The 12,864-nt window shown below is 40.9% G+C and overlaps 1 protein-coding gene across 10 annotated transcripts in view; it reads right to left on the bottom strand.

The window, feature by feature from the left end:
• The window catches only part of DOCK7 (dedicator of cytokinesis 7), a 160,097-nt gene that overhangs the window by 30,130 nt on the left and 117,103 nt on the right, over nucleotides 1–12,864 (bottom strand). For 9 of the 10 annotated variants that reach the window (XM_051999529.1, XM_051999531.1, XM_051999532.1 and 6 more), the window contains 3 exons: nucleotides 3,663–3,832; nucleotides 2,469–2,623; nucleotides 344–526 (listed from right to left, as the gene is read on the bottom strand). In XM_051999529.1, coding sequence (XP_051855489.1) covers nucleotides 344–526; nucleotides 2,469–2,623; nucleotides 3,663–3,832 — 508 coding nt within the window. Of the gene's footprint in view, nucleotides 1–343; nucleotides 527–2,468; nucleotides 2,624–3,662; nucleotides 3,833–12,864 lie in introns of those variants that run through there. The other variant, XM_051999538.1, reaches the window with a different exon arrangement.

Raw genomic sequence — 12,864 nt, 5'->3', positions numbered from 1 at the left:
CTCCTCCTCCCTCTTCTCCTCTCCCCCCTCCCTCCTCTCCCTCCTCTCCCCCTCCCTCCTCCTCTCCCCCCTCTTTTCCCCTTCCTCCCTCTTCTCCTTCCCCCTCCTCCTCCTCCCTCCTCCTCTCCCCCTCCTCCTCTCCCTCCTCCTTCTCCTCCCCCTTCCTCCCTCCTCTCCCCCCTCCTCCCCCTTTCTCCTCTCCCCCCTCCTTCCTCTCCCCTCTCCTCTCCCCTCTCCCCCTCCTCCCCCTTTCTCCTCTCCCCTCCTCCCTCCTCTCCCCTCTCCCCCTCCTCCCTCCCTCCCCAGCTCTCTCTCTCTGGCCCCGCCCAGGGCCGCCACGCACTTTGTACTCGAAGCAGGACACGCAGAGGTAGAGCAGGTCCAGCAGCCGGTTGAGCTGCAGCACAGACAGGTCCGTGAACCACTTCTGCAGGACCGTCTCGTCCGCGTTCTTGAGGACCCACAGGAGGCAGATCAGGAGGCTCCGGCTCGATTCCGCCGAGAACATGGAGTGCTGGCGGCCGGTCTGGGGGAGAAACGGAGGCCGTGACGGCGCCGCCCGCGCGGGGTTTCCTGTCCCCAGCCACGCGGGCTCAGCTAAGAACGTTAACACAAATGCATCCGGGGCCCCTGATTCCCACGGCGGGGGCTTCCTCTGCTAAGCACAAATGGCGACCCAAGTCAGCGTCCGCTGGGGAGAGCCGCCCGGCGCCCAGGGAGCGACCTCAGCTCAGGCTTCGAGGCAGCAAAAAGCGAAATGGCACCGGGGGCTCCGCGACCCCCCCGGGGTCTCCCAGCTGGGGCCGGGTCTTCTGGTGGCCGAGCCAGCCCCCTGGCCCTGCGCCCCGGCTCCTGGAAAAAGCCTCACGCCCTTCACTTTTATTTGCTGCCATCAGAGGCAATGTCCGAGGGGCCTGGCCACGGACCTCCTGTCCCTGTGGGGGCCACCCAAGAGTGAAACCTCTTACAAAACGTGCGTTAGAACCCACGCCGCGGCCCAGAGCCTTGTCTTCTCTCCCCGAGGCAACAGGCCACGACAGCTAACCAGGGAGGGGAGCCCAAGGACGGAGCCCCGGGAAGCATCACGCTCCCTCCAGCCCCAAGGGGCGAAGGCGAAGCCCCGATTCCTGCGGGCCGCCCCCTGTCCTCTTCTCCCAAAGGGTCTGACGGCCGAGCCCCTGCTCCCCTTCCACAGTCGGGACCGGAAGGCGCCGGTAACACAAACTCATTTCCCACTGTGCTTCTAAGCACCGAGGGCGCCTTTGGGCCGGCCGTGAAACGAGCTTCCACCTCAGAGCCAAGAACCCGGGGGTGTCCTCGTTATCACAGGTCACAGCGGCTAAGCGGGGGAAGAGAAACCCACGCCCGGCCCCACCAATGCCCTAACGGGGGAGAGGGGAGGGAGGGCCCTTCTGGGAGGTGTCCGGGCAGGGGCTCCGGGCCTGCTCTTACTGCGAGCCTTGGTGTTCACGGCGGCCGTAAAATACCCACGGCGTGAACGAGCGAAGAACCTTTTTTGTTTGACAGGAAATCCCTAACCTAGCAAGTCTGGAGCTTTCTTCTCTTGGTGGGGTTTTATCTAGATCAATGGCAGGACAGTTTCCAGAAAACATTTACTTTTAGTAAATTCAATTACATTCTCTATAAGGGAAAAATGGTTTACAAATTTGCTTTAGTCCTCTTTTAAAGAGCAGGGAAAACACTACCTGGAGTGAATATATTGCTTTTTAAAAAAACATAAAAAAGTTATTTCTTTATACAACACTTCCCTCACTCAGACCTTCTCTTCCCAAAAAGGAATCTCAAAGCTGATAAAGACTAGGCCCTGCCAGGAGGTCATTATACACTTCGACAACAATACTATATGAGGATCAGTTCTGATGGATGTGACTCTTCAACAATGAGAGGAACCAAATCAGTTCCAATGGAGCAGGAATGAACTGAACCAGTTTCACCCAGGGAAAGAACTCTGGAGATGACTAAGAACCATTACATTGAATTCCCAATCCCTATACTTTTGTCCACCTGCATTTTTTATTTCCTTCACAGGCTAAATGTTCACTATTTCAGAGTCCGATTCTTTTTGTGCAGCAAAATAACAGCTTGATCATATATACTTATGGTGTATCTAATTTAAACTTTAATATATTTACTATCTACTGGTCATCCTGCCATCTAGGGGAGGGAGTGGGGAGAAGGAGGGGAAAAATTGGAACAAAAAAAAATTGTCAATGCTAAAAAATTACCCATGCATATAACTTATAAATAAAAAGCTATTATTAAAAAAAGAATAGGCCCTAACCAAGTATTTTTAGACACTAAGTTACTGAAAAAGGGCTGCACAGTATCAAGGCTCGGTCTAAATCTGACTATGGGACCCTGCACCAGGCCCCCCTGCGCCCCCCCGGCTCCCGGCAGAGCTGCCGTGTCCCCCGGGTATTTATTCCACTTAATAAATGTTTTTATACCGATGAAGTGAGGAGAAAGCTGCTGGGTCTCGCGAGCTGGGGGACCGGGGCGCCTGCGATCGCCATGGCCACCGTCTGGCTTATCATGTTTCCGCCCTCACTTTCATAATCCTCGATGGCCACACAGCTGGGCCGTCCTCGCTGGTTGTGCGTTTCTGGAGAGAATCCAAAAGGAGACAGCACCGGGAGTTACCTCCCATCCTCCTCTTCCTCACCCTGCTACCACCTTCAGGACGCTGAATGCTGACCCTCAGGGTATTTATTGATACCACACGTGCATTAATTACTGCGGAGCCTCAAATTCAAAGCTAAAATCACTGAGGAAAAAAGGAAACTCGCAGGAAGTCTGCCACAAGTCCTGCGCAGGGGTCAGCAGGCCCAAGGGGAGGTCCGGCACCACGGGCGCTGCTCCCTCCAGACGTCCCTCAGGCGGCAGTGGCCGGCAGGGCGCAGGCTGGAAAGCCCTGGGCAGCAGCTCCTGGGCCCTCACAGTCTCGGAGGTTAGGGCTGGGCTCCCGGTCTAGGCCAGTGAGCTCCTTGTCGGGAGCGGCCTCTGACTCTGACCTCTGCGGAGGTCACCAAGCCTCCGGGGCAGCTGGGGACAGGCCATGGAAATCCACTGATAAAGTACAATGCAAAAGCAGCGACACTGGGAGGTTCCTTGGAAAACCCCCAGCAATAAACCAGAGGAGGAATGAGCCTTGAGATCTACTTTTCTGGCCGTCATTTAAGGCCAGGGTCAGAACAACTTTGTTTGACTCTTTTGTAGAACTCGCTGCCCAACCTAAGAGAGGGGAGATGACCTGGATCACTTTTCTTTCTGCCTTTCTTCGGGCAACACAAATACAAGTATTCTGGAGCGCTGGTACAAAAGGGGGCTTTAAAATTTAAATTTAATAAAAATTAAATGCTATTTGAAGAAACTCCACGTGACGACGCTCACCAACACATGAAAAATCACCTCCTAACTTACGACTTGGGCGATTGTAGTTTTTACAAAGGATTCCTCTAAACTAAGGCACACCTGTACACGTGACCAGAACAACCTTAAATTGCAAAGCGCAATTTCAAGTGAAAGGTTGAACTGACAGCTTCACCACCGAGAAACAATAGGTTAACGGGCCACGGAACAGAAAGGTTTAATTTGGGGGGAAAAATGAACAAACTGCTTTCCTGCAGGGGAGGGATAGATACCTGTAAAATCATACAGCTGAGGCACAGTCTCCATGATGATGCCGATCAAAGGGAGATAGAGCATGGCCACCCGAGCCTTTACCTGAGGGTCAGAGTACCGTGGGTCGGAATCATGACTGGACAATAAATTGTGTACCATGTTGATGACCTTCTTATGCAATCCAAACAAACTATTAAAGAAAGCGAGGTCAGAGAGATTAGTGAACGGTCTGAAAACAAACAATACTCTGTCACAGAAGCACGCTTCAAAAGACCAGAAATAAATCTCTTTTCTCTCTAGTTAATATTCCACATACACGCGTGTGTGTCTAGATATATAATGCACACATATATAAATACATTACATATACAGATATATAATGCACATATATAAATACGTTATAGATACAGATATATAAGGTCATACATATCCATCATATATACAGACACACATCTATTACCCTTTTATGTGTCATTTCTAATAAAGAATGAAAACGGGCCCATTTACAAAAAAATAGAAGAAAACTAAAACAAAGGCATTTAACCCCAAGCATTTACACCGAGTGCTCATAAAAGGGCCGAGAGAGACCCCACGAGATCACCAGCTGGCCTGTGACCCTAAAAAGGAAGAAAGAGTTCCAATTAAGGGAAAATCACAGAAGCTTCTCGCTCGTAGACTTTGCCACATTAACCCAGAGTGACTCAGCCTGAACTCGGATGACCAAGCCCGGCCACGACAAAGGCTATCCGGGCCCAGCTCAGCTGCTCTGGACTCCTGGCCCAGTCGCCAAGTTGGGGCGGCTCCTGCTCCCACCCAGAGTCCCGAGGCCCCTCCATCGGGACCCCTGCTCTGAGGCCACACGAGCAGTACTCTGTTCTTGTCCTTGTCTACTGAAAGTAAAAAGGGGGAACAGCAAGTCCATCATGTCCACATCCAGACGCCATCTTTGAAAAAAGGCCCCCGTCCGCACAACAGGTTGCAGATCAGCTGAGCCTCAGAGGCAATCTCTTTTTGATTGGTTGGTTTTTTAAAATTATTTTTTAAAACTTGGGTTCCAAATTCTTTCCCTTCCCCGTGTCTCTTCCCTCTGCTTGAGATGGCAAGCACTTTGATTCTGATTATATACGGACAGTCACACCGAATCTATTACCACATACTATCAAAAAAGCCCCAGTAAACATAAAGTTGAAAAAAGTATGCTCCAAGTTGCATTCTCTCTGGAGGTGGACAGGATCGTTCATCGTGGGTCTTTGAAAATTGTCCTGGATCATTGTCTTGATTGGAGCAGCTCAGGCTTTCATAGCTGATAGCTTATACGATTGCTGTTATTATACACAATGTTTACTGGTCTGCTCACTTTACTGTGCATCAGTTTTTAATCACTCTTCTGAGGTTTTTTCTGAAACTATCCTGCTTGTCAACTTTTTTAAAATTAAGCATTAATTTATTAATTGGGACTGAAACTCTGAAATAGCAATGTACTACATGTAATATATGAGTTATCTTTTTAAAATTTGATTTCTATTTTATTTTCTCTCTATTTCATGTAAACAAAGATTTGTAACATTCATTTTTAAATTTTGAGTACCATATTCTTGCCCTGTCTTTCTCCCCGTCGTCCTTCCTTGAGAGTGCAAGCAATTTGATATAGAATCTATATACAAAATTGCATATTAGCCACGTCACAAAAAAACAAACAAACAAAAAGGGACCAAAAGAAAAAAACAAAACTCTAAAACAAAAAACAAACCAAGAATAATAAAGTAAAAAAAGTATGCTTCAATCTGCATTCAGACTCTAGCAGTTTTTCCCTTGGAGGGAGATAATTTTTTTTCATCATAAGTCCTTCAAAATGTCTTAGATCATTATATTTCTGAGAATATGATTGACATCTATTTGATACAGTTTCAATCACAGTTGATCATCATACAATATTGTTGCTACTGTCTATAAGGTTCTTCTAATTCTGCTCAATTCACTTAGCATGTAAGTTCACAAAAGTCCTTAGGTTTATCTTTGTTCATCATTTCTTACTGCACAATAGTATTCCATCATATTCCTATACCATAGATTGTTAGACATTCCTCTTATGGTCTGATGGGCATTCCCTTAATTTCAAATTCTTTGCCACTGCAAAAATAATGCTAAAAATATTTTTGTAAAAATGGATTTTCCCTTACTTTGGGTGATATTGCTGAGTCAAAAGGTATGCACAGTTTTAGAGTTATTTTATGGTTAAAGAGTGGCTGCATCCATTCCCAATTCTACCAACAGTATCTCCTCCAACATTTATCATTTTCTTTTTTGGCACAATAATCAATTTGATACTTGTAAAGTGAGATCTCAGAGCTGTTTTATTTTATACTTCTTTAATCAGTAGTGATTTAGAGCACTTTTTTTTGTGATCACTGATAACTTTGATTTCTTCTTCTGAAAACTGTCTATTTATATTCTTTGACTATTTATCAACTGGGAAATGACTTATTTATTTATTTATTTTTTTTTACAAATTTGCCATTCTTTCCTATATATTTAAGAAACGAGATCTTTATCAGAAAAACCTGTGCAATTAAAAAAATCTATTTGCTGTTTTTCTTCTAATTTTGGCTACATTAGTTTTGTTTGTGCAAAAGCCTCTTAATGTAAAAAAAATTATCTCCCTTACTTCTTGTAATTTCATCTATTTCTTGTTTGGTCATAAAATCTTCCTTCTCCTCTCCATAGAGCAGACTAGCATATTTTTTTTCATGCAAATTTATTTATGACATCATCCTCTATGTCTAAATCATTTATCAATTTTAATCTTATCTTGGTATATAGTTTGAGAAATAGGTCTGTGCCTAGTTTCTGCCAAACTGCTTTCCAATTTTCCCAGTAAGGTTTGTCAAGTGTTGAGTTCTTATCCCAAAAGTTTGGATCTACAAATTTATCAACACTAGATTATTATGGTCATTTACTACCATGTATCCTGTACTAATCTATTCCAGTGATCTACTTCTCTCTAGTTCTTAGTCAATACCAAATTGTTCTGATGATTACCACTTTATAATACAGTTTGAAATCTAGAGTTGCTAGGCTGCCTTCTTTCACAATTTTTTTTCATTGATTCTGTTGGTATTCTTGATCTATTCCCCCAGATGAATTGTTATTATTTTTTCTAATTCTTTAATTCTTTATACTCTGTTATGACACTGAATAAGTAAATTAACTTAGGTAGAATTGGCATTTTTGTGATATTGGTTTGGCCTATTCTGAGCAAATAAGATTCTCTATTTGTTTAGATCTGTCTTTATTTGCATAAAAAGTTTTGTAATTGTGTTCATATGATCCCTAGGTTTATTGTTGAAGGTAGACTGCCAAAGTAGTTTATATTGTCTGAAGTTATGAAATTTCTCTTTCTATTGCTTCCTGCCAGATTCTGTTGTTATTATTTCTGATATGGAAAATCATGCTGATAGTTTTCCTAATATTGAAGCAGTCCTGTATTCCTGGTATAAATCTTTTTGTCATAATATATGATCTTTGTGATATATTGCTGTTAGAATCCTTACAAAGTGGTAAGTCAGTTGCCTAATTTAGCATGGTACTTAGGAAATCCTCTAGCTCACTAATGTATTTAAGTACTCATTGGAGTTCACACTTTTGGGAAATTCACAAGAGTGGGTTTGTGGGCTTCTGTATCTCCCAGAGTGCTCTTTGGCCCTGAGAGCTTCTTGCTTATATGCTGTTCACTGAGTGCACATCAATCATTATATCACTGGGAAATCATTATTTGTTGTATGATTAAATTAATGATAAACTAGATTTAAATACTGTCTCAATTCCACTTAATACCTTGTTTCAAGTTCTGGCCCATAACATCTTCTCGTAAGGATTCCAACATATTGCTATAACCTCCTTGCTAGTATTTCATTAAAAATTTTTGCACTGATAGTCATTCAAGGAAAATGGTCCATAGTTTTCATTTTCTTCTTTTGATCTCCCTGATTGGTATCAGCACCACATTCATGTCATAAAAGAAATTTGATAGAACTCTACCTATTTTTTTCAAATGGTTTGAATAGCCTTGGGGTTGTTCCTTAAATGTTCAGTAGGATTCACATTTGAATCCATCTGGTCTTGGGGATTTTTTTCTTGAGAAGCTCAATTATGGCTTGTTCATTTTTTTTTTTTCTGAGGAAGTTACTTAAGTATTATATTTCCACTTTTGCTGATCTAGGCAATTTGTACTTCTGTTAATTTTCATCTATTTCACTCAGATTGTTAAATTTATTGGCATATGGTTTAGTATCGGCAATCTAACAATTGCTTTATTTTCATCTTCATTAGTGATACTTTCACTCTTTTCATTTTTGATACTAGTAATTTGGTTTCCTCTTTTTTCCTGTTAACCAAACTAACCAATAGATTATTTTGTGAATTTTTTCCCAATTTATTGGACTTTTCATAAAACCAATTGCTAGCTTTATTTTTTTTTTTTTTAATTTTTATTTTGCCGAGGCAATTGGGGTTAAGTGACTTGCCCAGGATTCCACAGCTAGGAATTGTTAAGTATCTGAGGCCAGATTAGAACTCAGGTCCTCCTGACTTCAGGACTGGTACTCTATCCACTGTGCCACCTAGCTGCCCCACTAGCTTTATTTTTAATTCAATAGTTTTTTTTTTCTTTTCTTTTACTTTCAATTTTATTAAAGTCTCCTTTGATTCTCAGGATTTTCTTTTGGTATTTAATTAGGGATTTATTCTTTTTCTAATTATTTTAGACTGAAAAAGTCAAAATTAATATTCCCTTGAGTTTTTCCTACAATTTAACTAATTTTATGTTGTACTGATTTTTATAATTGAGTCTACATCTACTTAATGTCCCTTTCTTTGTCTCTCAAGAGTTGAACCCAAGAATTGAGTTTTTGCCTTAATAGTTACAATTAAAAGAAGTTTTAATTAAAAGTTATAATCAAAAATAAAGTTATTAGGTTTTATGCCAGTAGTCTTGTGGATAATTACAGGACATCTATTTGTTATCTTTAAATCGCTCAAATTAACCTGTACCACCCTCAAAACATATGTTATGTGTCCTTGTCTATCCTTGTCCAACTAAGGTAGTTTTTAATCTCTTCCAAGGAGATTGTAAGTCTGGTAGTTTTGATTGCCTAGCAAATATTACAAAATCTAGATTGGTCCCATAAAACAATTAACATTCTTTAATTGTTTAAAAAAAAAGGTGTAATTAGCCTCACCTGAGACAATCATAATGTTTCATGCCTTTGCAAGACCCTTTCTTTCTTATATGTCAATAAAGATGGTCCCTCCTTCTCAATGAGGAAGCTGGCTTTACTAATGTTTCTAGTCTGATCTGCTCTGTTAACAGTTATACATTTCACTGTTAATAAAATGATTTTTTTCAGTCATGTACTTTGGTTTACCTGTATAGAGTTTATTTGCCACAAGTTACCTTAAATGCCCAATTCATTAATCTACTCTCTTTTATTGATATATGTATATCAATATATATATATCTATATATCTATATATATATCAATATATATATATATATGTATTTAGAGTTAAAATTTTCCCTAATTTGTCCCTAAATACTACTCTGGGTAAATCCCACAAATTTTGGAATGCAGTTTCATCATCATGCTCTTTAAACTATTGACAGCTTCTATGAGTTATTCTTTGATGCACTCGTTCTTTAGGATTAGACTATTTTTCAATCAGCTTTTTATCTACGCTCCTATGGCCTTTAATTAAATGTAATTTTTATTGCATTATGGTCTGAAAAAGTTACATCCAATATTTCTGCTTTTTTGCGTTTGGTTGTGAAGTTTCTATAGGCTGATACATGGTCAATTTTTGTGAAGTACCATGTAAAGCTGAGAAAAAGGTATACTCTTTTCTATTCCCTTTCAGTTTTTTCCAGAGGGCCATCATATCTCTATGATAATATTTCTATTCATTTCCTTGGCTTCTTTATTATTTGTTTTATGGTTAGATTTATCAGTTCTGAAAGGGGAAAGTTGAGGTCCCCCACGAGTATAGTATTTCTTTCTGCATTTCCTTTAAGAATATGGACATCATGTCATTTGCTGCATATATGTTTAGTACTGACATTAATTCATAGTCTGTGATTCCTTTTAGTAAGATGTTTTCCTGGTTATTGTTTTTCTGTTTAGTAGTTTCAGTTCTGTTTGACTCTTTAGGATTTTCTTGGCAAAAATCCTCAAGTGGTTCGCCATTTCCTTCTCCAGCTCATTCTACAGATGAGAAACTGAGGCAAACAGAGTAAAGTGACATTCTCAAGTTCATACAGATAATATGTGTCTGAAGCTAGATTTAAATTCAGGAAGTTGAGTCTTCCTGATTTCAGGCCCAGTACCCAATACACTGTGCTATCTAGCTGCCACTCATCCCTTTTAATTAAATCTTTTTTTTTTTTTTTTTTTTTTTGCTTTTATTTTGTCTGAGATCATAATCATTACCCCTGTCTTTTTTGCTTTGGCTAGAGCATAACAGATTCTGCTCCAGTCTCTTACTTTTACTCTGGATGTATCTCCTGTTTCAAGTGTGTTTCTTGTAAATAACATTGTTGGACTCTAGTTTCTAATAAATTCTGCTATACTGTTCTATTTAATGGGTGAATTCATTCCATTCACATTCACAGTTATGATTACTAATTATACATTTCCTCCATCTTCTTTTCTATTTATCCTTCTCTCTCTCTTTTTATCCCATCCCTCCTCTAATCAGTTTTGCTTCTGGCAATTGTCTTCTTTGTAAATATTCTCCCTTTCTCTTATACCCTCTCTTTCTCTCCCACTTCCTTATTGGGTAAGACAGGTTTCTATTACCAACTGAGTATACTTAGAGGTGGGTATATGTATGATATGTACACATAGACAACCAAGCATACTTATATATTTCTTCCCTTTTTGAACCAATTTAGATGAGAATGGGGTTCAAGCATTGCCCATCTCCTATTTTCCCCTCTATTACAAAAGCTCTTCCTTATGTATTTCTTTTATGTAAGATAATTTCCCCCATTCTTTTTCTCCCTTCCCTCTTCTCCCAGAGTATCCTTCTTTCTCATCTATCCATTTTTTTATATTATCCCAACATATTTTACTCACTGCTGCAGCCTATAGTTATAAACAATCTTTGTATCTGCCCTAACATTGATAAGATTCTTAGAAGATATATGTATCACCTTTCTATACAGAAAGGTTTACAATTTAATCATAGTGAATCTCTTATGATTTCGCTTTCATGTTTACCTTTTTATGCTCCTCTTGAGTCTTACATCTAAAAGTTAATTTTTTATTCAACTCTAGTCTTTCCATCAGGAATGCTTGAAATTTAAAGCCCTCTGTTTCATTAAATACCCATTTTTTCTTCTTGAAGCATTATACTCAGTTTTGCTGGGTAGGTGATTCTTGGTTGCAATCCCAGCTCTTTTGCCTTCTGGGACATCAGATTTCAAGTCATCTGCTCCTTTCATTACAGTTGTTGCCAAACCTTGTGTGATCTTGTCTGTGGCACCATGGTATATGAATGGTTTCTTTCTTGCTTCTTTAAGTATTTTTTCTTAGACACCCTTGGAATTTGGCTATAATATTCCTGGGGGTTCTCATTTTGGGATCTCTTTCAGGGTGATCAGTAGATTCTTTCAATTTCTACTATACTAATTCTAGGATACAGGGATGACTTTCTTTGATAATTTCTTGAAATATGACGTCTAGGCTCTTTCTTCCATCAAAGCTTTCAGACAATCTAATAATTCTTAAGTTATTTTTTCCATGATCTACCTTCTGGGTCAGTTATTTTTCCAATGAGATATTTCACATTTTCTTTTATTTTCGCATTCTTTTTGGCTTTGTTTTTAATTGTTTCTTGATGGCTCCTCAAGTCATTAGTTTCTATTTGTCTAATTTTAATTTTTAAGGTATTGTTTTCTTCAGTGAGCTTTTGTATCTCTTTTTTCCATTTGGCCAATTCCGGTTTTTAAGTTTTGTTTTTTTTTTTTAAGTATTTTTAAGTGAATTTTTTAAACCAATATATAGTTTTTTCATAATTTTCTTCCTTTGATTTCATTTTTTTACCTTATTTTCCCTTTATCGCTCTTATCTGATTTCAAAAATCATTTTTTAACTCTTCTAGAAATTCATGTTGAGTTTATGTCACATAACGTAGCTGTTTTGATTTCACAGTCCTTTTATGAGCTTCCCTATTACCACAATAACCTTTTATGTCAGGTCCTTTGTTGCTGTGTTGTTTGCTCACTCCCTGCCCTAGTCTTGATTTGGAACTTTATGCCAGTGTTGGACTCGGTTCCCAGCCTGGGGGTGGAAGGGCACTGTTCCAAGCTTCAGGCTTTTTCACACTGCTGCTTTCAGAGCTACTTGTATGGGTCTGGAAGTTTTCAGAGCTTCCAAAGCAGTGTGATCTGTGAAGAGGTGTGGTCCCTGTTCTCCTGATTCCTCAGGGCCAGAAATGATACTCCCTTGAGGGCTTCTCCTCCTTTGGAATAAAAGCGCTTCTCCTTTCTGCCCTTGAGAGGTGGCCCACAAGTGGGTACTAGCAATGGAGTTGCCAAACCTCCAGTGCTAGCACAGAGGTCCCATAGAATCCCCTTCCGACCATCTGTCAGACCTCCTTCCGCCTCTTGCTTGAAGATCCAGGAAGCTGCTGCTGTTATGTCTCTACAGCTTCGTCCCGCCACAGGTGTTTCACCCAAGCAGGCTCCCGGGCAGTCTCCTCGCCAGATCCCAGACTCTCTCGTTCTGACCTGCTCTGGTCTTGGGTCGGAACCATGTCTTCCTCTGCTCCATGTCTGCCTCTCCAGAACTAGACTTGAGGCGTTATTTTAAAGTTCTGAAGAGACGGGTCCAATGTTCAGCACCTCAACATTCAAGGAGAACCCTCATGCAATAGAGAAGTGTGGAGATGTTGGGGTTCACGCTGAGTCCCAGCATCCTCACAGAGGGCGTCTGACATTCTACTCGAGGAGGGCCCCTGCGTAATACATGCTCCCCCGTTTTTAGAAAGAAGTTTCTTCTGTTGGGCCTGAAAAAGACCCTGACTGGAAGGCAGAAGGGAGGGAGGGCTCAGTCTTCACCAAAGGCAGCCTAGAACCAATGGATGCTTTGTGGGCTGCAGAGATGAAGACCAAGTGCCAGGAGCAAGCTCTTGGCAATTCTTCCAGCATAGGACGGCTTTGACCCC

Source organism: Antechinus flavipes, chromosome 4 (assembly GCF_016432865.1).
Source record: "Antechinus flavipes isolate AdamAnt ecotype Samford, QLD, Australia chromosome 4, AdamAnt_v2, whole genome shotgun sequence".
In the NCBI taxonomy this organism is placed as follows: domain Eukaryota; kingdom Metazoa; phylum Chordata; class Mammalia; order Dasyuromorphia; family Dasyuridae; genus Antechinus; species Antechinus flavipes.
This window is presented reverse-complemented; position numbering and strand designations above follow the sequence as displayed.